Source organism: Charadrius vociferus, unplaced genomic scaffold, assembly GCF_000708025.1.
Source record: "Charadrius vociferus isolate BGI_N301 unplaced genomic scaffold, ASM70802v2 scaffold225, whole genome shotgun sequence".
In the NCBI taxonomy this organism is placed as follows: domain Eukaryota; kingdom Metazoa; phylum Chordata; class Aves; order Charadriiformes; family Charadriidae; genus Charadrius; species Charadrius vociferus.
In genome coordinates this window covers 330,436-354,932 of record NW_009648638.1, presented here as the reverse complement: position 1 = coordinate 354,932, position 24,497 = coordinate 330,436, and the positions used below count along the sequence as shown (strand labels likewise).

The following is a 24,497-nucleotide window of genomic DNA, read 5'->3' as shown; positions in this document are numbered from 1 at the left end:
TGGGAGGAATGAGCCTCCAGTCACATGCATGGAGAAACTGCCCTGGCTCCTAATTTTGGTACCAACTCGAGGCAGACTGGCACCCAGGCACACACTCAAGCAAGTACCCCATGTGCCAGCGTATTTCAGTCAGATCTCAGAGTAATAAGCAGGGGCAGAATAATCAAAACAGAGACAAGTCCAAGAATGACAATATTCTTCTAAAAACCCATACACTGAGCAAAAATACATATCTTCAGGAAGAAAAGACAAGTCTAAATGCACGTTATCTGGGGTAGACACTTCCCAATTCAAGTTTCCAAGTGTCAAATTAAAGTCTGAGTAGGAAATAGGGAAGAAATCTTTCCTTCTTATGAAATTATGACAACTACACAGGATTCTCACTCTATAAAGTCAAAGGGAAGTGTCAACGTGAGCACTACACCTCTGAAAAGCTGAAAATAGGTTTCCCCTTACCGTAATTCCACAGTTGTATAACACAGCATCTTTGCTTTCTGTTAATGCTCTGTACTTAAAGAGCTAACTCAGGCATTTCTACATCAACAACAGAAGACTAGACTGTTTAAAACATTTTCCCAAAAACTACAGGCTGACAAAGAGGTGTAGGGAGCATAGTATTTGGTAGCCTAAGCAAACCATCTGCCTAACCTATCCCCCTAAAATCTTGTTACCACCTTCTTGCTCCCCAATTCCTATTGCTTCAATCCCTGTAACAAATGCAGGTACTCACCATGCTGTCAATCTGCATTTCTTTTCCAGATAGAACCACCTGCTCTCCTAGACAATCCTTTGATAACACAGCTAAACTCTAAAACTTTGCAACAGACTGAAAGACCCCCCAAACTAGTTCAACCTAGACAACCGATCTCAGAATCAGCCTACGAAACCTTACATGAAAGCTGTCCATAGACTATGTCCTGAGCCAGCTGACAGTTCTCTGTATTCCATAATCAGTCTACTTTTGAGCCTACTTTTGCCAGAAATACCTGTGTTTTTCATTGTGCCATCTCCTCAGAAGGAAGCTGCCCCCCTTTATTCCCAACTGTCAGACTACTTTTGCTCCTATACACTCAGATGCTATTTGTCTAATTTCGTCCACTGCCCATCACTACACCCTTTCCTACTCACACACGAGCTATCTATTGCCCTGGGTTGTCAGGATTCAACACTAATACAAAGGTGTGCATCAAAATGAACTCAGCACTAAGAGAAGAAGCGTCCCACCTTCCAGAGCAAATCTACATAAAGCAGCATGGAAAGCCAAAGAAAACTAACCATTGAAGCTGGATGTTAAACTTGACTGTGGAGGACAAAAATCAAGTATCCCCTGCTTTAGGTAGCCCTATTAACAATTTTTAAAATTAGGTTGTTGATGTTCAGAGCAAAAAGGGTGTTTCAACTGTCGTGCTGCAGAAGCCAAGAATTCTTCACACTACAATTTAACCAGTGCACCTGCTCTTCTCCATAACAGGTTTCTGCCCCCATTCAAGCAAAAAAGTCCACCAAAAAATAAACAGCAGCTGTGAGGTGGTATAGATCAGCTTGTGTCCTTCCTCTTAGTTCCAAACAGCAAAAAAGAAATGTAGTTCACAGCAGCGTGCCAGGAATTATCCCAGTAAGGGGTCCCATAGAGTGGGATTCAAACCTCCCCCAAATTAGCAAGAGAATGCCTGGAAAAGTGAATTCAAAAGCTGCAGATTCAGGTGAGCTTCATGTGCCAGAAAAATATTTCTGAAGTCAGTGTCATGCCATATCCTTTCACAAATAAAACAACCTCCTCAAAAGAATGCAATAATTACCTTAGAATTCGCAATGAGCACAGCTGCCAAGCTATACTACTGCACTTTGAACTGAGGTCCCACAACAAGCAAAACAGTATCTAGATCAGAAGGGTGAGAGCCTCCTAAAGAACAAAAACAAACAAAAAAACCCAAAACCAAAACCTGATTTCTTCAGAAGGGCAACTATAAAAAACTCATTATTTTGGTTGAAGCACATCATGCACATTATGCCCCTGCATATGCTTCTTCTAAGACTTCAGGGGAATTACCAAAGGGGACCAGGCAGCTCACATAAGAAGCAGTAGCAAAATGAACTAGAGCAAAAAATGCTGAAGTAGGTTTTTTTATTTTATATGTTTGACTTAATTATTTGAAATGAATAGGAACTGGGTAGAATGGCTCAGAGCAGCTATGCGGGGAATGGCTTCCTGATAACTTGCAAACTTCTCGAGAAGTAGAAGTTCCAAAGAGGCTTTTATCAAGAGTTTTAAGTGGGATAGATAGACACTGCTCTAGCTGGAAACAGTTTTCTGTAAAGTTGGTTTAAAAAGAGTACATATATGGAGAACGGACAGATGGCCTTATGCAGACTAAGAACTCTGAATTTAGAAAATACAGAAGAAGCTGCAGAACAGTTGAATGCAACTCTTACTTCAAAACAAAATACTCAAGTAATGAGTTTTTTTGTTCATCCTATCTATATGAACAAGCTTCTTGCCAGGGCAGAGAAGTGGAAGGGTACCACAATCTCATGGCAATGATCTGAATGTGCTCAGAACTAGGGGGAAGCAAAAAAGCCAGATAAAAAGCCACTGAATATAAATATGTATTCTCCCAAACTAGGAAGTGTTCTAATTTTTAGCAAAATGCAAATCCACAAGTGACAACCCAACCGTTAACAGCTTGTATAGAATCGTCCCTCTTCCCCTACTTTCCTTTGATTAAAACCCAAACTGTACCAAAAAGCAGTTTTCTACCTATCATAGCAGCTGCTCGTCCTGGGACGTTACCTTAAAAAATTTATGATTTCAGTGGACAACAGTAGTTCATTTCATGTACAGAACGTACCTGTGCATATTTCTACAATGGCTTTTCCACTGACACCTCCCACTGTATTCACCAAAATGTGCATTCACCCTCCATGCACTTCGTACCTGAATCATGAAGTCATTTTCTTCTTTTACTTCACAAACACACCGAACAATCTCAAAATCACTTTCTTCAACTTCTTCGTCAGGGTTAGTGGTTACATCAACATCCTGACTGCAGTCATCATCACTCCAAAGCAAGCTATCCATAGATGACTCACTCAGGGTGTCCTCCTCTGTACAAAAAGTAGTTAGATGTAATTACTCAGGATTTCAAGAAGGCCAAATAACGCTCAAGATTTCATCCCAAGTATACAGACATACATTTCTAAAAGCAGGACTTCACCATGTAATTTAAGGAACATCACAGTGTTACTACATTATGTACTAACCTTCAATAAACTTACTGTTTATTGAAGGTTACTACATAATGGAATTTTATATTCTCATTAATAGCTCCTTCAAAATATTCCAACTTAACAGCTTCTGTCATTAAAATTGTACCCTCAACACACAGTGCCTCAAACCAAAGGCACAAAGTCTCTTTAGGCAAGTAAGTATAATAACACCAGATTTATAAATTCAAATAGGATTCATACTAGTTTCTGCAATTTGTACAGAATTGTGACTTTAAGTGTTGCGCTCCCAAAAAGAGACAAGCGGGTTCTGTCTTACAAACCATTCGATCTCACAATGCGACGTCTCCATCACAGAAACACTTGTAGTCTAACACAGAATTTAGTACTGCTTCAGAAAAGACTACTTCCATTTCGTCTCCTGTTAAGGACACATTTATCAGTTCAGGAGCAGTGCGCTGCCCAAGGTATTCTTTAAGAACGCTCCCACGCTACTTAAAGCATTGATCCATCTCTGTGGACTGAATAAAACTACCAAGAAAATCTTTAATTGAACAACATGCCAAATTGAGGTGCTTACCTCAATATTATTAATGCAATGTCTACAGCTTTCTTGGGGATAGAATGGGAGGGTCAGAGGGAGAAAACAAGGATTTTAATTATTTGGGAAATACTGTAATGAGCTGGAGGAGAGTGGACAGTAGAAGTTTAGTCACTCTTAAGTAGACTGTGGTCTCTCACTTATACTGGGTAGAACCATTTTGATCACTTAACCCCTAAAACAAGACTGCAGAAGTAGACAGAACCACCAGTCTGTAGTATAAACTAGACCTTTGGAAAAACATCTGTTCTCAAATTTAAGAGGCTGAGAACCTGATGCATTAGTTAATTCTCATGTTTTAAAGTTCTATTCCAACTCTAAGATAGGATACTCTTTCCTGATGTACTCTGGCAGTGACAGGTTTAGCTCACTGCACTTTCATTCTACACAAAAGTTTTAATATTCCATACACCAGATCTCATTTATCTAAGCACTGTTTTTATTGTCAGTACAAGTTCTGGAGATGCAAAAAGCAGCAAAGCCACTGTGTAAAGGATGAAATAAAACTGTTTCCATTACTTTTCACCTCTTTCAATGTCTATGAACTGATCAAAAGAAGCCTGAGCAACTGATGGCCAAGTTACTAAACTACCAGTATGTTCAAAGGCCAATATGCTCCAGAACCGCAACTGATCAGACTTGCAGCACACAGTTTAAGACATTATCACCATCTATGCTTCAGTAGTTTTTAAATGCTTCCTCTTTTCTGTATATAATGGAATTAACTGAAGTTAATTTTTACCTTTTGCCTAAGACCAAACGTTAAAACAGTGTAAAAAAAAAATAAAATAAAAAAAATCAATGGTCACCAACTGTGTACCTGTACAATAAGGAATTTGAGGTTCCTGTACGTAATGAAGCTGTCATACATTTCCCATTTCCTTCAAATTTGTTAGCTTTAATAATAACTGAAAGATCAAAATGTATGTCTTCCTTCTTTATTGTACCAGCTTGTGACAGCAAATAGCACGGATGGACCAAGATATTAAGAATTCTGAAAGCTGGAACACAGCTGCCACGTTTTTAGGAGCTCTGTTTATGAAGTACTACAAAAACACTAATAAATAGCTACTCAAGAGCTTCTCATCATGAAGCTCAGAAAGTCATTATAACCACGTCTCATACCATATCTATACAACTACACATAACCACATCCAAGTGGTCTCTCAAACAAAACACACATACTGTAAAAAATAGATGCTGTGCAAGTTTTAAACTCTGAGTTATTACTTTGTAGAAATCTTTGGAAATATGAAAAGTTTAAATACTGAAGCCTGAGCATTGTTGTTATAGAGTTAATAAAATTCTGCAAAAAGGTGCAAAATGAGTTTGAGTTCTAAAATATGGGGAAGAGTCTTAAAGCTTCTCTGAAAACTTTAAGTGAAAAGCTGAAAAGCTTCTCTGAAGCTGAAAGCTTCTCTGAAGCTTTAAGTCTAAGACTTCAGCAGAAGACTGCTTAAGACTGCGAAGTCAAAGCAAAAAGCAGCAACATCGAGCTCTCCAAGTGAACTGCTTCAACTTCTTCAGGCAGGGGAAAGAAACACACACTCTCCTGCATAAGAATAGCCAAATCTACATCATAAGTACTGGCTTTAGTGTGTATTAGTGCGGCTCACATATTTACTGCTGTCCTGGTTCCGGCAGGGATGGGGTTAATCTCCCCCGGAGCCGGCAGGGGGCAGGTATTCCCTCCCACGTGACTCATGCCCGGGCTATAAGAGGAGCTAGCCGGGGCGAGGAGAGGAGTCGCCACTCGGGGGTGGGCTGCGTCGGTGCGGGTCCGGTCGGTGCGCTTCGCGGCGGTACTGTAATCGCGTTTTCGTCTTTTCCTTTTGCTGTTCTGTTAAATTGCACTCTTTTAACCCACGAGTTTGGCCCTGTCATTTTCTTTTTCCACGACTGTGGGAGTTGTGCGAGCGGCTGCGTGGTTCTTTGTTGCTGGCTGAGGCCAAACCACGACAACTGCTAATGAAAGACAGAAGCAGCAAACCATAGAGGAGAGTCATCTTACCGTTTGTTTTTGATTTTCCTCTGTGCTGTCCAGAATCAGAGCAGTGTAGCAGTGTGCTTGGGTGGGCAGATGATTTATTTGAAGAAAGACATTTTGTGACAACTGATTTTTCAGGAGAAAGCTCCTGTGAAATATCTGTGTTTTCTTCACTGCCAGAGTATTCTGTAAAATTTTAAGAAGTGTTATTATTAGAAATCTATGGTCAAGAAAATTTGACAGAAGAAAAAAATACCAGCACCATGCATGCCCCACAGCAGACACGTATAATTCACTGAGACAGCTTCCACTTCAATATGCCGGGGCTCTAGGACTTCACTATGCTGCTGAAAGATCTGCAAGCTTTCCAGAGGCAAGAAAGTTATTATTGTCTGAACCAGAAAAATCTTACGCAGCTTAGTCATCCTTCACTGCCAATGTAAGTGAGAAAGGCTAAAAAGACTGGTTACTTAAACTTAACTATTCTTCGGGGTGAATATGTCTACAAGTGTTTTTACATTACAGGCACTTGTACACAAGCACTGCTAGCTGGAGACCTCTCCCTCACATGGGCTACACACATTCCCTAACTTCACAGGCTGCAAAGCAGACAGAAAGCAACTCTTCTCTTGTTTTGCTAGTGTATGTATGGCACAGGATGCATGGGTGGAAGAGAAAAGCCCCAGTTAGTAACGTGTGGAGAAAACACCTAGAACAGATCTGCAAAGTATCCATTTGTCACATCCTGGACTGTACGTACATGGAGGCTGTCTGCAGTTAGAAGCAATACCCTCCAACCAGTTATCTGGAAAAAACCTTCAAAGTTCCCGGACTGAAGAACCACAAGGGTAACACCAAAACAGAAGGCAAGCAACATTTTAAAACCTTAGAGTAGACAGACAAGCAGTCTGTGGCTACTATTTGCGCAACTATTGTACAATTGTTACAAATTATACTTTCCATATTATCATTACATTTGAGGGCACCATAGAATCAGAAACTCACTAAAATTACTTGTTTCAGTACAACTTGAGTCAGTGTGCCTGTGGTTCTTTCTTCTACTCTCTCATGACAGCTTGCCCTATTTCTTCATGGCGGCAAACAAAAAGGTAAGGTATTTTCTTCCCCTGTCTCAGCAGCTCCTCCATACGGAGCTCTAGTTTAACAAATTATGCATGCCAGATTGAAATGTGCTGCATTAATGATCCTAGACATCCATCAATGGCTGAGAAAGTTGCCACGCTTGATCTGTAAACATTTCACTAAAGAAATCTTTCAGAATCTATTGTGATTTTCAGAAGTGAAGAATCCAATCACCCATGACACCTGGGCCCACATATGAAGTTCAAAGTGTAGAGAGTAGACCGAGGAAAGCATTCCCAAGCCTCTGTAGATGAAATCAACAGAGAAGACATGTTCCTACTACAACCCTATTAATACAGGTGGAACAGCATTTTGCAAGACATGAGAGGGACACAGCACCAGTATAGACTTTAAATCAAGCTTTTACTTCATGCCTCCAGAAGAGAAGAAAAAAATCTTTTAGGAAAAAAATCTAGGATGTGACAGGTTCTATAGAGCTCATTGTCACAGGCCCTGAAATCCCGTACTAAGTGAAGATATCAGAAATAACAAGGTTAACAGCAGGAAGAGGACACCCAACAACATTTCTAAACTCCGTAATTCATACAGGAGCCCCCAAACTAACTCATATAACTGAGAACATCTGGTACGCAGGGTATTTGGTAACAAATCAAGGGGATCTGCACCCTCTTTCACTGGGTAAAACTTGCATACAAGTACACTTGCTAATGAAAAGCCAGACTTAAAGACTGACATATCCATTTTGTAGTTAGATTTATCCTGTGGCATTACAAGCACTACTATAAGCTGTCATCCAGCATTAATAATGCACCTCAACCACCAAATAAATTATCTCGCCAATCACAATTTAATATTAACCACTTAATAAAAATCAGAACTAAAAGATTAATGAAGAAAGCAGCCCAATCTGCAACGCCCGCTCTTAAGAGTGTGGAACTGGGTAAGAGGTGAGACAAAATAATGAAGCTGTTTTCCTCTACAGCAGAGAAAAGAGCTTTACCAGACTGAGTTCTCTTTTTCTTTTTTTTCTTTTTCTTTGACTTGGACCTTCCATAGTCTTTGGATTTTCTTTCTTTGTTCTTCTCATAGTCTTTAACAGCTGAAATTAGACAAAATTCCAACTTAATTTTTAAGTTATATACACATTTATTCTACTTATTAATTTTTCTAAAGACCTCCACAGTTTCTTTGGACAACCAGAGCCAGTTCATTGTAAAAAACAACAAGAAAACTTATTTGCAAGAATTCCCAGCTCTCGTAATTGGAATGGTCTGGTTTAAGTTCTAATTTGATTGTCCCATAACAAAATTACAACAGCATGTGGGAGAAATCAACTGTACACCAATGCCCATTTACTACTTACCTGCTTCAGAGATCATTAAACAAGTTAAGTACTGGGGGATTTGTTATATCCATTTTCTAAATTATTACGGCTGAACATTTCAGTAGCATTGTGACAGAAGTTTGACAAGAACAAAACCAGAAACCCCCAAACTCTAGTACAATTCCTCAAACTGGTTCAGTTGGCTTCAACTGCTATTCTCTCACCATCTGTTCTCCACCCTGTTTTTAAGGGAATAAAAAAAACCACCATAATTTTCGAATGATTGGGTGATATCTTTTAATCAAGTCTATCCTCAAAGCATGTTTCCAGAGCACTTGCCATGAACTATAACCCTGCCACAAGTTCATGTGCAAAACCCCTTGCTTTCTATATCACAGCATTTGTTTACAACTACTGTTTCTCATATTTAGGTCTCTGCAGCGGAATTTCTAGATACTTATACAGTTCCTTAACTAAATTATCCTTACTTGGCCAAGACTGTAGGTGGAATCATAAAATCTATTACGGAAGGATGCCTTGCATCTCAAAAGAGCTCTGCTCTCAGAGTGCTTAGCTGATTAAGCCACTCACCATCCCATTTAGAGACCTATTTCAATTTCTCATTATTGATATTGGAAAAAGACACCCTGGCCTGTAAGAAATCTTCTCCTGCACAAAACATTTAAGGACCCTAGCTGGTCTGTAACCACTCACAAAGCAAACCAGCAATACCAGTGTATTGCGTTAACCTCTTTCGTGTGCACCAACAGTAACCTCCCTAACGCGAGGCAACATATTTATGGCACAAACTGCTCGCTCTGAGAAACTGGAAATCTCAGTCCCGTTTCACCAGCTGTGATGAGCATGGAGGAGACACGATCACTAGCTCCTGCTCATGAGAGTCTTCAGCTCTATCTCTCCCCATCCTCTTAGCCCTTGAACATCTCCTGCAACTTGGCCACATATGTTCCTCTTCTGCCATGTCATTAGTGATGGCTGCTAAAATTGTGCATTGCCAGCAGCCACGTTAACCACTGACCCTGATGGCAGCCTGCCATTCCAATTACATGTCCTTCAAAGCCAGTATGACTGGCAGCATAGAAGACAAACTCCACCCCCCCTCCATTACCATTTGTTTAGAGGGGGAAAAAAAAAAATAAAAAAGAAAAATATTCATATTTAAGTCTCAGCACAGAGCTTCCAACTTCCTTCTTGCTTTCCTTTGTCATTCAGTACCATTTCCTTCTCCCTGCTCATACACAGGGACACAAGTAAGCTCTGCCATTTTATTTTCCAGAAGGGCAAATAGAGAGCAACTGAGGTCAACACAAGGAGGAAAATTTTGCATCTTTTCATTTGGGAATTGAAATTTGCATGGTCAGATTGTCTGATTTGTTTTAAGATACCGATAGCAGAAAGTATGCTACTTCAGCCACTATCAACATACCCGTGATAAGTATGACAGAAAACTGTCACTTTGTTCCAGCTTTTTCCCCTTGCACTTGCCAGTATGTCGTTTAAAAATCTGAAAAAATCCAAGTATTTGCAAATTTCTGTGTACAGCTATCTGCTTCAATGCAAACCACAGTTAATGCAGGATTTTTTTCTTTAAAAATCTGCAAAGAATGAGTATTATAAAAGGCACCTTCCAAAAACCCTGTACTGAAGAATCTTTTTGTCTCAGTTGTTTCTTGTAAGCACTCTGAAGTCCAGTGAATTCTCACTGAAAAAAAGCCCAGATAAGGAGGCTGCCTGGGTTAGGAGTATCCTCAGAGATTCACGTGATCAAAGAGAAAGGTAAACCACGTTATATAATCCTAAAAACGCATCACAAAACAACTACATTTTTTAAAAGGATTTTTTGGCAAAAACATAATGAGACCTGAGCCCTCTCAATTTGCTCGAATGGCAGAGACTAACAGGGACCGAGTTCCCAGTCACATCCTCCACCGCCACTATGAAAGTTTATTCTAATCTCTCCATGCCATACTCAAGTGTCCCACGGGCTCAGCCCCACAAAGAGACAGATCGCGGTCAGACTTTCCCACAGGAGAAGGCAGCAAAGGATGCCCCAGAACAAACAGAGGCGGTCAGTTCTGACTGACTGCTCTGACCAACAGAACAGTACAGTGACAGGCAAGTAAGGTGATCTTCTCAAGACTGTCTCCAGAAAAAAGGTCACCTGTCACAGCTAAAATAGTCAAAGCACAGATTTTTTGTTTTTTCTCATCACTGTGACTCAAATTCTGACCATATATCTGAAGGAGAGTGGTAACACAGTAAATCTAGAAGTATGCTGGAAATCAATCATATATTATTTTTATATAAAAAAATATTTAAATATAAGTTATTTTTATATATATCTGTGTATGTATACATACACACTCCTGTCCCTCTGCATGGCTGTTACCCATACACACTATAGTATGTTCCAGTATAAACAGGGTTTACTCTATACCACTGAACAAAGTCGTGAAGTAAAGTTGTTGAGAGATGTTTAGTAGCAAGGAGTACTGACTACCAGAAGCCATCAAATGCCATTAAAAATAAAAAACATACAGAAGAAAAGACTAGGTTGTCCTGCCTCCCGCCCCCCACCTCTCACTTTTTTTTTATGAAGTTTAGGTGTCTCAACAAGTTCAGGATTACTTAAAATATTTAATGCTTTGGACAACCAAGAGTTTAATAAAATTAAGACACATCTCAAACAAGCAAGAAATTAACAAGAATCTTTTCATGCCCTTTTTCCATGTTGAAAATATTACACATTGATTTGGAATAAACGCCAATGCATATAGCAAGAAAACTTATAAAATTCCCTATATTGCATCTTCATTTGAAAATACTGCAAAGAAACAGTGAAAAAACACTGCTTGCATTTTATACTGTACATTCATAAAAATTTAAACTCTAAAAGAAGGTATACAGAACACTTTCTATCAAAATTATCAGTTCCTTACAATACTTAAATAACTTTTCCAAAACTTTCTCAAATTTAACTTTTCCATGTTAAACTAAAAAGGCGTACCATTTTCAACTCTTTTTTTTTCTTGAGGCTTCCGCAGTGATCTCACTATGTGGTCCTTGGTTTGTTCTCTAACAGAATGACGATGACTATTTAATGCACTTACAGGAGTTGAAGTTCTTCTCTTTTCTATTTTTTCATCTCTATATGGGGTACTCCTTAGGGCTATGTGTAGAGGACCATCTACAAAGAGAATAAAGACGAAGTCCAAGCTTTAAATACTTTCAAAATCTAATTCTACTTCACCAGCAGCAATTCTGGCAGTCCAAGTGGAGTGTTTCTGCTCAGACACACTGCTCAGCTCTCCAGCCTAGCAACTGGACCATGGCAAAGCTTTTAAACAGAAGCTGAATTAAATGCTAAATCCTGTAATGCTTTTGTTGGTTTGCTTGCTTTTTAAAAAAAAAAAGAAAAAAGAAACAGTGGATGCAAATGCCTTCCCCAAAGGTCTATTCTTCCAGAAATACTGCAGCTTTGAAGAAAGATGCAAAGAGAAACAGTTCAGTTTGGCAGAGAGATGGGTAAGGAGCCCTGTTGATTTAATTAGAGGAACCACAGCTTGTATTTAAAAGCGAGCTTTGTCATGAGGCATACAGAAGTGGCATAGAGAAGCTCTATACAACTAAGGAAGGGCATTTTTTAATACATACCACTGAAACACCAGTGTTTCAACTGAGAGCGAGATGCAAGAATTCAGGATCACTACCTAAAATTCATAAAAATCATGAGACAGACATGGCTTCATCTGAGATTCCACTTACTATTTAAATCAAGTCAAATAGTTCAAATAGTTTTCATCTTCCTAACTACAGCTAGCAAGCAACTACTACTGAAAGACTCCTGGACGTGGGAAAAGAGAGGTGAAGCCAATAAAAGCTAAGGCCTCATGGCATGTAGGACAGATGGACTAAACGAGACAAGTACATCTCCATTTTGGAGTATGACACCAAGTATCTTGGTCAATAAGATCCAGTAGCACCAAGCTGACACCTTGCTGACTTTCATCAAGAACATCCAATTCTATCATCATAAGCATTTCAAGAGTTGAGTGGACACGGAAGGCAACTTCCTTCTTGTCTGCAGACTTACATGCAAGATTTTCACTTGGACACCTTTAACTTAATAATCGTAAACAGTCCCCCAAAATGACTGAAAAACAGAACTAAGAGTCCAAGAGAGTATACTTCAGAGAAGAAATGGTATCAAGTACTCTGCCCTCACCAACATTTCAAATTGAAGCTGTAACAAGGCACATTAAGACATGTCATCATGGAGCTTTCAGAATGAAGTGGATCTCTTCAGGCAAAAGAAACTCCAAAATCCAGAAATCTGAAGGTCATCAGACAACTTTCTCCCTGGTCCTCTCCCACTGACCTTGCACTAGAACTTAAAGAAAAAAAGAATAGGAGCCATTCATAACTATTTCTGTAACCAAATGGTTACATTCTAGTCACGTGCCATAGTGCTTCATAGCCATAAGAGAAGACAGATATCAAACTAAACCCCAAATTTCCACACAAGACTGTCTCAAAGGTACTTTCTGTCCAGTCAGGGAACTCACTGCTGCCTTTCCCTGGATGCTTATTTACCTCAAGAGCTACAAGACTGTAGCAAGTAGCATGTTTTGCCCATGAAGAATTATCAAAACCCGAAAACACTCCTTGATAAGATATACTGCAGTGTGAAATGTGCTCACCTGATTCGTGTCAATATGGACTAATGCTAGGGCCGCATGGTGAAATGTGACTTTATGTCTTATATACCCTTGTATAACCACAGGCCTAAGAGACATGGAGTGGTTAATGTATATAGTTTTAGCTTTTTGTAAAAGACATACTTGTGTGTTAGTTTGGACCGGTTTTGCTGTTAACCGTATGGTGTCAAGCCATAAAAATCTGGAGTCACCCTAAGGGGGAGCTGAGGAAGGACATGTACATGCATGGAATCTGGAGACATCCTAAGGGTGAGCAGAGGAAGGACATGCGCATATATGGAATCTGGGGTAATCCTGAAGGCAGCCAGGAAGACCACCAGATGGGAGCCAAGAAGACCCCGAGGGCATGCGCAGAAAGAGATAAGCCTACTCCTGGAATTTATTCGCATAGACCCACCTTTTAAAGAATGTGTATTAGCAGAAAGGATATAAACCAGAAACAGGAACTGTACAGCGTTCGTCGCGGTAGAGCAGAGGCTCCCGGCGGACCCAGCACTGCTTGCCTGCATTTATTCATTTAATAAATTGTAAACTTAAATTGCAACCCGATTTGGGACTAAGTTATTTATCACATGCAGTATATGTGCATGATCCGTCATGGCGTGGTGTGGGTCCAGTCAGGGAGCGGCAGCACTGTAATCGCGTCATATATTCCTTTACCGGTGTTACTGTTATTGTTTTCTCTTGCTTTTGCTGTTCTGTTAAACTGCTTTTATCTCAACCCACGAGTTTCTGCCTTGCTCCTTCTGATTCTGCCCACGGCTGTGGGAGTTGCGTGAGCGGCTGAGTGGTTCTTTGTTCCCAGCTGGGGCCAAACCACGACAATGGCCTTCCATTTTCAACAGGACTATCTTCTCCTCTTGCAGGAATAAGTATAAAGAAGTATTTTTGTTGCTTTGTTTTTGGGTTGTGGCTTTTTTTGTTTGTTTTTGGTGGTTTGGGTTGGTGTTTTGTTTTTTGTTTTTTTTTAAATACAGGTCTATTTTTTTAGGAATTTGCTCATCTGAGCACTTCCATGATTAGTGGGTTGAAAAAGACATCATCAGTTCAGACAGATAAAACTTTTTCCCATGGTACACGGTAGCTGAAAAGTAAGATTAAGATACTTCATAATCTGTTTGGGAACACTAGTGTCCTAACAAACTTTCTGAAATTCAAACTGTTTGTAGCAGCACAGGATGAGAAGTCATGTAAAAAAGCCTTTCTTGACCTTTCCCAAAGCCTACCTTTCTGCATTAAGCTTCAAAAATATTTACGGAACACCCTCTCAGGGAACCCCAAAATCACAATATAAAAATCTATACAAACCTTTCCCCTCTCCCAACAGCTTAACTCCATTTCATGAATTAACATTTGAAAAACCCTGTGTCCACCTTAACCCCACCTTCAGCTCTTTGAAAGACTGGTATCTGGTGTTTCTGTGGGCTAAGATTTGTCCACACAGGCTCTTGGTGGAACAAAACTGCATTCCATGTCCATTACTTTTTTCAGCTTTGCAATACTGAAGTTTATGGAGATTTTGCCAAGAATATGTCGTATTTCCTATGCCACTTAAAGGTTAATACATTTCTGTAAGACTTTTCAGCCACCAGTAGCACTGTCTTGGGGAAGTTCAAGGGTACTCTATCACACACTGGATGTATTTTTCTTCAGAAACTGACAAAAAATAGTTATAAACAAATAGTTTGGAAACCCCTTTTGTTCCATTGATAGAAAAGTTTAGAGGGTCTATGATGTATTTGAGCACTCTGAAATATATATATTAGGAGTTGAGACTAAATTTCAGAAGAAGATGAGATTAAAAGCTGGGAAGTTATTCTAAACTTTTGGAAAAGTAAACATTAAAACTTGTGCCATGAAGACCCAAACTTGTAAGCCTTCCACATTAGCGTTGTTTTCTCTCAATACATTTTCAAGTATAATTCTGACAGGCCCATTTACAAAATTACTCCCAAAAGAATAAAGAACAATTACTTAGCATAACCAATAACAATCAAGAACTTGTATTTAGGCACATGCCTTTAAAACTTGCACATTCCCCAACGTCACACCTTCTTCGTTAGCACCACCTGCAGAGCATCCTAGGTACTTTCATCCTCCGGACTCCCTGAGCCAACCTTCATTCTCCAGAAGGCTTCCTACTCCTCTGTCCCCTCCCAACCACAGGACTACTGATTTGCAGTTTCAAGAAAGGCCAACACAGAGGGCACAATACATCGTATTTACATAGACAACACCTGCAACTTTTATTAGTGCTGTAACTAACTTCTCTTGTAAGTCACTTGTCCATGTCAGCACTCTACTGAGACTACAAGGCAATAAGATGACTGTACTGTCAGTCTGTAGCGAGCAGGAGGATCATGCTTGTGCACAGGACACTCCTATGCATTTCCTAAAGCTGTCTATGCAGGTTCCGTGCAGACACCTGCACTTGTCTTACAGAGCTATCCTGAGCTGTGACACAGGTGGCATCTAAGCTACAACTTCCACACATTCCTGATGATGACCAACTCAAAAATCAAAATAAATATTAGTACACTTTAATACCTCTGTGACCCAGAATATCTTTGATCATCATTAGAATTACTCAATTCTCTACAACTACACCACAAAAGCCCTCCTGACATCTAGGGCAGTGAACTGTTTCACTGTTCTTGAACAGGGATGGAATTAAATACCAGCAGATTAATTTCTAGCTCAGATGATGCTAAATACCACTAAGAGGAACAGTAGATATGTTCATAAAACACTGGAGATGAAGATTAACTGCCCACAGCCTACTTCCATAGAGTTCTTCAGGCCTCTCTTCTCTGAACCTGGGAGAAGTATCTGCTTCCATATAAAGAGCTGATCCAGAAGCAGTGATGGATTTTAGAAACTAATGAATACAGACCTGAGATATGAAACCACCTCAACCATGGCAGAAACCATAAGGACAGAGCCTTGAGAGAACTTCTACCTCAGCACGTCAAGACTCAGGGACAGACAAGGCAACAGCTTTCTGTCCCATAGAACACAAGAGGTCAGACTCCAATTAAGAAGGTAATTCAGCCTTTACAGAAAGCAAAGAGACTGAATTGCCAATCAGACTGAATTGTCAATCAGACAATATTAACGATCCACAGCTGTGAGATCATTTGCTGAGAATATCCACCGATATTTTCAAGAACTGAAAGACCAGCTATCATCTTGACTTACAGCTAAAGTACTTCACGCAGTCATCCTCCACAAACTAAATGCAGGATTCTCAAGATAAGCCAAAGATGATCAGGAATTGTGCAGAACGCAAACGGTGTTAATACAAATCTTCACCTACTCCATCCAACAAGAAACCCTGTGTTTGCAGGTCACTTGTGCACATTCCACCGCCTAGCAAAAAGGCATCCACCAGCCAATACTCAGAGGAAACAGGAAACCCCCCGAAAAGATCACCCTGAAAATCACTCAGCCATGTGCCAGAGGTTCACGTATTAACACCCATCAGTTGACAACTGGATGACTCAGATGTTTTAAGCTATACACGCACGTTAGGATCCCATCAGTAACACAAAGATGAGACCCCTTTTTTCTTTACATGTATTCCTGGCATTAAGACAGGATGTTACAGTATGTTGTGTTAATGCCTAACTTTGAGTAGGCAGAATTTTCTAACAATAAGGTCACACACAAAAATTTAAACCTACTGACAAAATGTATGTTTTTTTCTTTAAGTACCTTTTATAGACTCCTCAGTAGGGACAGATTTTCTACAGTCTCTGAACTACTAATTGCAGGTCTGTTGCTTTCTTTTCTTCCTTATGGCAAGGAGAACAGCGGAGCCAAGACTGGCAGCAGCTTGCCGGACTGAGGCTGCCATTATACACCCACATACCTAAACTGTGGCTTAATACTGCACGGTATTTTTAAAATCTCAAACCCAGGTTAAACTTCCATTAGAGCAAAACTCCTCAAGGGAACTGAGCTATGTCCTAGGAATGTAAGAATATCAACTGACACAGTCCCTGGCAGCACAATAGTCGTGCTCTGGGCAGTTTTGAGTCTGTCAGCACTACTAAGTGGTTATTAAGAGTACACAAGCCACCTTAGTGAAGGTTTTGATGGCATTTCCTTGCACACACCTATCAACTCCCCTACTTTTTCACATCTAATAAAGTTAGAATGTCCTGACAAATTCTCAGTACCTATCAAGCATAGAGCCTCTTCAAGGTCTGAGGTGAGGCACATCAGCTGTGCAAGCACTGAAGCCTGGCACAAGTTGACTTTCAGATTTCAGAAAAATCGTTCAACAAAGGCATGAATTAAATTTTGTTGAACCTCCAAATGAAAAGATGTTACTAAAAAAATGAAAGCCACCAATTCAGAAAGACTCAAAGTCAAGAAAGAGACACACTTCAGATGTTCAAGTTATAAGTTGTAGGTACAGATAATGAAATGAAGCTATTCCATGTCTCGTGCCCTTGGAGCGATCTAGGTCAGGAAACAACAAAATTTATTAAAAATAACCTTTTGCAGGCACTTCACATAAAATATGGGCAGATAGATATATCAGAAAGAAAACTGGCACCTTCAGAGGAAGCTGTTTACAGTAAGTGTAGGGCACAAGTCACAGTACGGGATGACATACTACAACAGTAAACTAAGTGGTTGTGCAGAGGAAGAGAAGGGACCACAAAAAGTTTAACGTATATGAACATGGAATGTGGTTCTATTCCTTTTTTTGTTACAGCAATCAACAAGTAAATGCCAAGAATTTTAACAGATACTACATGACATTCAATTTCCAAGTGATAAATTGACAGAACATCTCCATTTGAACCGTCAAAATCTTAAGCAACTCCCTCCTGCAAGACAAGACTTTGAGAAGCCATCTGCAGACTGCGCACAAAAAGCTTGTTTTACATTTACACATCCACATACATTTGTGCAAGTCTTGATTCTCCTCTTCAACAGAAGGGCTGCAGGTGGCTCCATAATGCACTTGCAGCGATGCAACACAATTAAGAGCTGAGGGCAGAAATGCCTGCATCTCCTATATTCCAGGGGAACACAAAATCAACTGCCTTATTCTTTACGAGGACAATTCCTTCAGTAAAGACCAAATAGCAGCAATACTCACAGAGGTAAGTATTATAACATAGGGCCGGTGGAAGAGTTGTTTCATCATAACGATCTAATATTTCCTGACAAATGGAAGTAGTATTGCCTGAATGCATCCAGTAGCCTGCATCACTCTGTTCGGAGTAGTAAGGCACACCTAAAATACAAGCTAGAGAATGGTAGTTCCTTCCCCTCTGTTCAACAAAGTACCACTACAGAATTTAGGGAGATCTGCCAAATTTGCCATTGCAAAGGTAAGATCCTTCTTGGGGAAAAGGGAGAGACAGGACAAATCAGTTCCACACTAACCTTTCCAGCTCACTCAAATTTTGAGGCCAATGCCAAGTGGTACAATTTACATTTCAGGTGTCGAAATTTCAGAGTCTTCAGTGCAAAGGAATTATACTCAAATTGTTTCTTTCCTGCATCCCACAACCCGGTCACTGAATACCACTTACATCCATCTTCTATGTGTTGAAATTTTAAGCTTAGGTACTTCAAGGAAAAGGTTTTGCTACTGTTCTGAATATTGCGTAATTTTCTAGAGCTATAGGAACACTTAAAATCTAGCCAATATTCCACGCCCACCATTTATTTATTTTAATGCGTAGCAGAAACAGTAAGGAACCCCAGAACTCCAAAACAAAACTTGTGAGATAAGGACTTAGGTTGGATAAAGCTTCTAAAGTAAGAGTATCTCCAAGCTTACGGAACAAGACTCAAGCTTTCTAAAGTCTTATCTATTAGAAATCGCCACCTTTTTCTTAAGCACTAAAACCTATCTAATATAGCAAAAGATATGAAAAGAAATGGACATTTGTACCAAAAGGTAAAATGATTTAAATATATGCACTTTGAACAGGAATATTTTTACTCACAAAAGGATTGTGAAGATGTAAAGTAAATCCACCATGTACTTAATTATGTATTCAAAAGCCTTCACTCTCACTAAGCAGTACATCCTGAAAAGCCTTTTAAAAAGGTGACATTAAAGTGTTCAGTAGACATGGAGAAAGTCTTGCTTAGCAGGCTGTCTTCCTATACATGACATTAAGAGCAGAAGAGATGCTTGCAAAAAGACAGAAGAACAGAACACAAAATGCAACAGTATGAGCTCATAAACCCTGTTAACGCTGCTTTAGAATGTGTGGTACTCCCACAAGAAAAATTAAAAGAATTAAGAACACATTGAGTGAAAAAACAAATGGCACTTAGTATCAGACATATGATATAACTGATATATGATGACACTACTTTTCCTCATCAAGAAAAACCTTACTGTAGCTCCACAATAGCAGGCTTTGACAGTGAAGGTGATTTGAAAACTTTACGGTCCGCCTTCCACCTTGAGGCACTGTTCAACAGCCGTCAGCACAACCCAGGGGCTACTTGCAGGGATATGCTGTGAAGCACATCATCTAAGCAATCCAGGTTAAAAGTATCCATCCACAAGGGGGTGAAAGGGGTGGGGCTTAAAGTAAACAAATACAGTTACAACTCAACACCATAAAGAATTACCTGCCAGTGCAGTCAAGATGCTGACGTCAAACCAACAGTGTGCACTTGGGGGGAAAGGATAAATGAAAGGGTCAAGATCCTGAGTCACTAGTCAGTTCATTCAAGACAATCACAGGAAAACAACTTCTCAAACCGAAATAATTATGCAATTACAAGAAGCAGAACAGAAGTCTGTTCATGGGAAAACACGCAGCATGCAAGAAGCCTGTGTTGATCCCTGTGCAGTTGTTAGCAGCCATTCTTCACAAAGCGCTCGTCTCAGGTATGTTTGTACAGGCAATACTTCCGTTTCAGTTAAGCTGCATGCAAAGTATAATACACGCCAGCTGGCATATCCTAACACATTTAAGGAAAAATCTTCCTCCATCTAATTAAATCTTACGCCTTTGCATTATTTAAACTTACAGAAGTTTACATGTAGTAGCAGTATGTTAAATTACACTTATCTTGTTAGGAACAGGCAGTAGCACCTCAAATGAAAAAAAAAAAAACCAAACATTTGCCAGACACATTAGGAAAAGCAGACACTGAGCAAAGAAAGGCTACATATATTCTACTGTAGTGAGCTGTAGAGCTCAGTGAACAAATTAGAAGAAGACTTAGACAAAAAAAACACCAAGGAATTCAGCAAAGAAGCTGGATTTTAAAAAGCAGGCTCTATCAGAAGACAGAAGAGATGACAATTTTTATGGACCTGCAGTACAAAGAGAAGTCGGTCCACAAGAACAAAGTTTGGATACATTACTAACACCACCACTGCAGTTCCCAACTCAACCTAGATTGCCACTCTGATGCTATGCAAGCCACTAAGAAGAAAGTGCTTCAGAGAATGAGACAGCGAAGCAGAAGTTACTGTGATTCTCAAGACTGCAAAGCAGTTACAACTTAAGCATACTTTTTTTTCCTAACGCTTTTTTACCCCTTTCCACTACCCATCAGTTGCATGAAGATATTTTTCAAGTACAGCTGTAGAGATTGCATTTGTTAAATACTACGTCTTTCTTCCCTACAGGTCCAGCAACAAGAACGGTAAATACTGCAGCAACTGGTACCGAATTTCTACCCAAGTATATTCTTGAAGTGAGACCATGAAATATAAAGACCAAATAAGAAACAGGAGAGAACTGGAGTTTCCCAAACTGTTTCCTTGATACAGAAATGGACAAAAGTCTTTGAACAACACTATTTAGATATTTGTCGGGGGGGGGGGGGAGAGTCAGAACCTCAGAGAATTGTAGTTTTGAAAGAAGAACAGAATTTTAATACTCAAGTGAGTTGTTACAAAGGAGTAAGAGAAGCTGCATAGTCAGCTCATTACAGAACATGATCTATATTTGTAGATGAGGGAGTTTCTTCAGTTTTATCTTCTCTAAAATATAATGTTTACATATATTATGCTGCTTCTCCACAAAGAAATACACTAAGATGGAGCCCTAAAGAGATTCCTTCGGCCCAAAAGAAATATCGATTTCTGCTCTTTCCTGCTCATCCTGCCTGCTGCTGTTTAAAAAAAGGAAGAGATCAGCAACATACTTACACAATGAACCAGCTGTGGTCCGTCCTCTTTTTGACCTTTCTTGATTAGCTTTTTCAGAGGCCAAAGAAGCTCTGGTTTGAATATTTCTTTTTACGGGGTTCTGCTGTGATTCTGCAGCTTTCTCCACTCCATGAAAGTATTTCATGTGATAATGCAATAACTTGGCTTTGCGGAAGGATTTTGAACAGTCCAAGAACTTGCATTTAAACTTGTGATCTTGATCAACAGTTGCAGCTTTTAATGATGCAAGAAAATTTGCTCTCCTACAAGGTTTTGTTACTGGAAGAACAAAACAGATAAATGCCCCCATGCATTTGCTATATTTATCAAACCATTTCCTAAACTTAAACCAACAAAAATAGTTAAGAAATGGGCATGCATTCAAACACGTTAGCTATGAAATGCTGAACATAAAATTTTAATGCCACATCTGCCTTTAAGATCAACAGCTTTAAGGGAAAGTTCGGCCTTACTGTGCTCTTAAAAATTGGTTGTCATGACACCAGTGCTTTTATAAATCAGTTATTGTGAGAAAACAACATTTGCTTCCTTGAGTCCCTTGCGCAAATGCTAATATCACTGTATAGAGTGCTACTACAGATACAAGACCGAATTACACCGAGAGTGTGTATTTTAGTCAGAACACTGGATTATGTTCTATCAACTATTTATTTAATTCCTTATAACTATTCACATCTTTGCTGAAAGCACTTTCCAAGGAAAACGGTTCTGCGTCTTTGCTTGTAACTAATCTGCTACCTGCTTTCTGGATGCCCTCTCCTACCACCCAAGTCTGATACTTCCAAGAACAATGGAAGCAGTATGTCAGAACTACAATTTTCAAGTAAAACTGAAATTCATTTTTATTTTCAAGCAATAACGGAAGAATGAAAGGAAGCAAAAGGAAACTTGCTTGCATCTGTTATAAAGCGTCCCCTACAAGCTACAGTTAGTTTCTCAAAAAAAGCAAGGAAAGTCTTCAGACTCAAATGGAAAATCATTTTAAGGCATCTGTTTTACAGAGCATTGTTCTGCAACCCAGGGATATACTTAAATTTCATCTGGTAAATTCCTATTTCCAGCATTTCAGAAACTTTTAATTCATGTTTTTGCTAAGAAATACACAAAAGAAATATTTTGAACTAAGAGTAAATCAGATTACTGTCACCAGTATCTGTATGCAATGCAACAGAGCAGAGGTAGAAATTTGGAAACACACAGATACAGAGAGATCCAGGCAATTGTCCATCACTAATATGCACACAGCATCTGAAAAACCCTCCCCAACTAGCAGACAATGGAAAGGAGGTGTCATTTTTACAAAACAGCTTCCAGACACAATTTTTCCACTTGTATTGCCAGTACTAAAATACTATTTCCACATTTACAACTATTTTCAAACTTGGAGGATTAAGAAAGAAATGTTTAAAGCTAAGACCCCGACTTAGCAACAGTGATGCCAAACTAAAGGTATGCAGCACACGAATGAATATTATGACATTATATTAGTAGTAGTTGAAAACAGGAACACAAAAGGACCCAGAAACATTACCAACAAGAATAAGTGCAGGAAGAATAAGACTTTCCTCAAGTGCACATATGCAGGAACGCACTCAATGGGAGCATCAAAGGTAGCGTCAACACGATCTTGGTGTAACAGCTTCTTCAGAAGTATTTAGCACATATCAACAAAAATGGTGTTACTGAGCTGCATACGTAAAGATTATATCATAGTGAAGAAAAGCATCCCAGATAGCTGTATCTGAAGCACATTCAGTTTTTAGGTAATGCGTTAAGACAAAGAAACTAAACGTGAAGTCATTCGTAGCAAAAAACAAGTAATGGTACTATGGAGGCTGATGTACAGGGAAGGCTTAAGAATTCATGTACACAGACTAGTTAAAAGAATATTCAGTTAGTTTTGAGAAGAAAATAGTAGAAATGAAGACACTGCTTTTGGGTGTTTCGCAAAGACAATGACAAGGAGAAAGAGAAAGACATACTGGCACAGCCATATTAAGAACATGCTGACAGGGATGCTGCTTCAAGCAATTATGGTAATAAGATTGCAAAAAAGCCAAACAACTGGATCACACTAGCAGAGAGATCATCACAGAATGAGATGGTTTGCCAATACCAAAATCAAAATATAGTGTACACTATCAAAAGTTGCATTCATAAAGAATGAAAAAACATTGCAGGAACAGTCAGTGACACGGCCTGTGGGTTTAGTGAAAGCTACCGCAGAGAGGTTCTCTGACTGTAAAGCTAAAAACCAGCATTTGGGACAATGGAGGAGATCTTGTTTCTATTTAATAACTAATATGAAGATGGAAAAACTTAAGTGCAGCAGAAGGGGGTAATGGGGTCTGAAGATTTAGCCAAAAAATATTACAAAGATGACAAGGGAAACTTATACCATCACACAACTGTCACGATGAGGCCCTGTATCCAAGCTCAGAGCACTTCCCTTCCATTGAGATGGACAAATTCTGGAGAAGATACAGGGAATGGCTTCTAATTGATCAGCTACAAGTTAGAAGAGGAGCACAGGATCATGTTAGCTTTAGTTTAGAAACAGAAATAACGAAGACACATGGTAAGGGGAAGGAAAGAAGACAAAAAAAAAAAACCAAAACAACTTACTGCAACATGCAAAAGGAATGTATTCAGAGTACTAAAAAACACAGACAATCCCTCACAGTTTGAAACAAAGCTTAAATCATTACCGGCACCACCACATTTGGGGGCATCTTCGTTCTCTACACATAACACAACAGACCTCCGTGCTGCCAGGGCACAGCAGGAAGCTGATGCCCAACCCCCCACCCAGGAGAGCCCCTGCAGAGCCTGTGCTCACAGCCCAGTGCTCTGAAGCCCACGCATTACACCAACACCTAAACTGGGCAACTTCCAGCCTTACCCATATTTACAATTTTTGCTTACAACCTGTGGTACTAAAACTGGTTTCTATTGAGTCAAAGTTTTGCTGTATTAGGTTCAGATTTTTGGGCACTTGCCTTTTCAGAGGAGCTTAGCGGGTGTTTTCTCTGTGTACAGAGGAAAGTTAACAACAGACCTACCAGCTACTATTCCTTCCATGTTTATAACCAGATAGAACTCCTCACCTGGCATTCAATTAGCCATTACAATATTAAGTGGAGAGACTCAAGGTCAAACAACAGTGTCTCCTTCAACTACAGAGGAAAAAAAAAAAAAAGAACGCTTCAGCATTCACGTCAGCAATGTCTCTCAATTCTCATTGTGCTATATTATCCAAGGTTCAAGCCACAACCACATTCAGCAGCAAGTTTACAGTACAATGTCATCATGTGAAATTTCTGAGTCCACCAGAGAGTCCCCCC

The 24,497-nt window shown here is 39.6% G+C and overlaps 1 protein-coding gene across 1 annotated transcript in view; it reads right to left on the bottom strand.

Annotated features, from left to right (window-relative positions):
• Window positions 1-24,497, bottom strand: part of PHF20 (PHD finger protein 20) — a 57,315-nt gene that overhangs the window by 14,607 nt on the left and 18,211 nt on the right. Inside the window, exons 9-12 of the mRNA XM_009886320.1 lie at window positions 21,133-21,411; window positions 7,918-8,016; window positions 5,838-5,999; window positions 2,936-3,105 (exon numbers count right to left, since the gene is read on the bottom strand). Coding sequence (XP_009884622.1) covers window positions 2,936-3,105; window positions 5,838-5,999; window positions 7,918-8,016; window positions 21,133-21,411 — 710 coding nt within the window. The remainder of the gene's footprint in view (window positions 1-2,935; window positions 3,106-5,837; window positions 6,000-7,917; window positions 8,017-21,132; window positions 21,412-24,497) is intronic.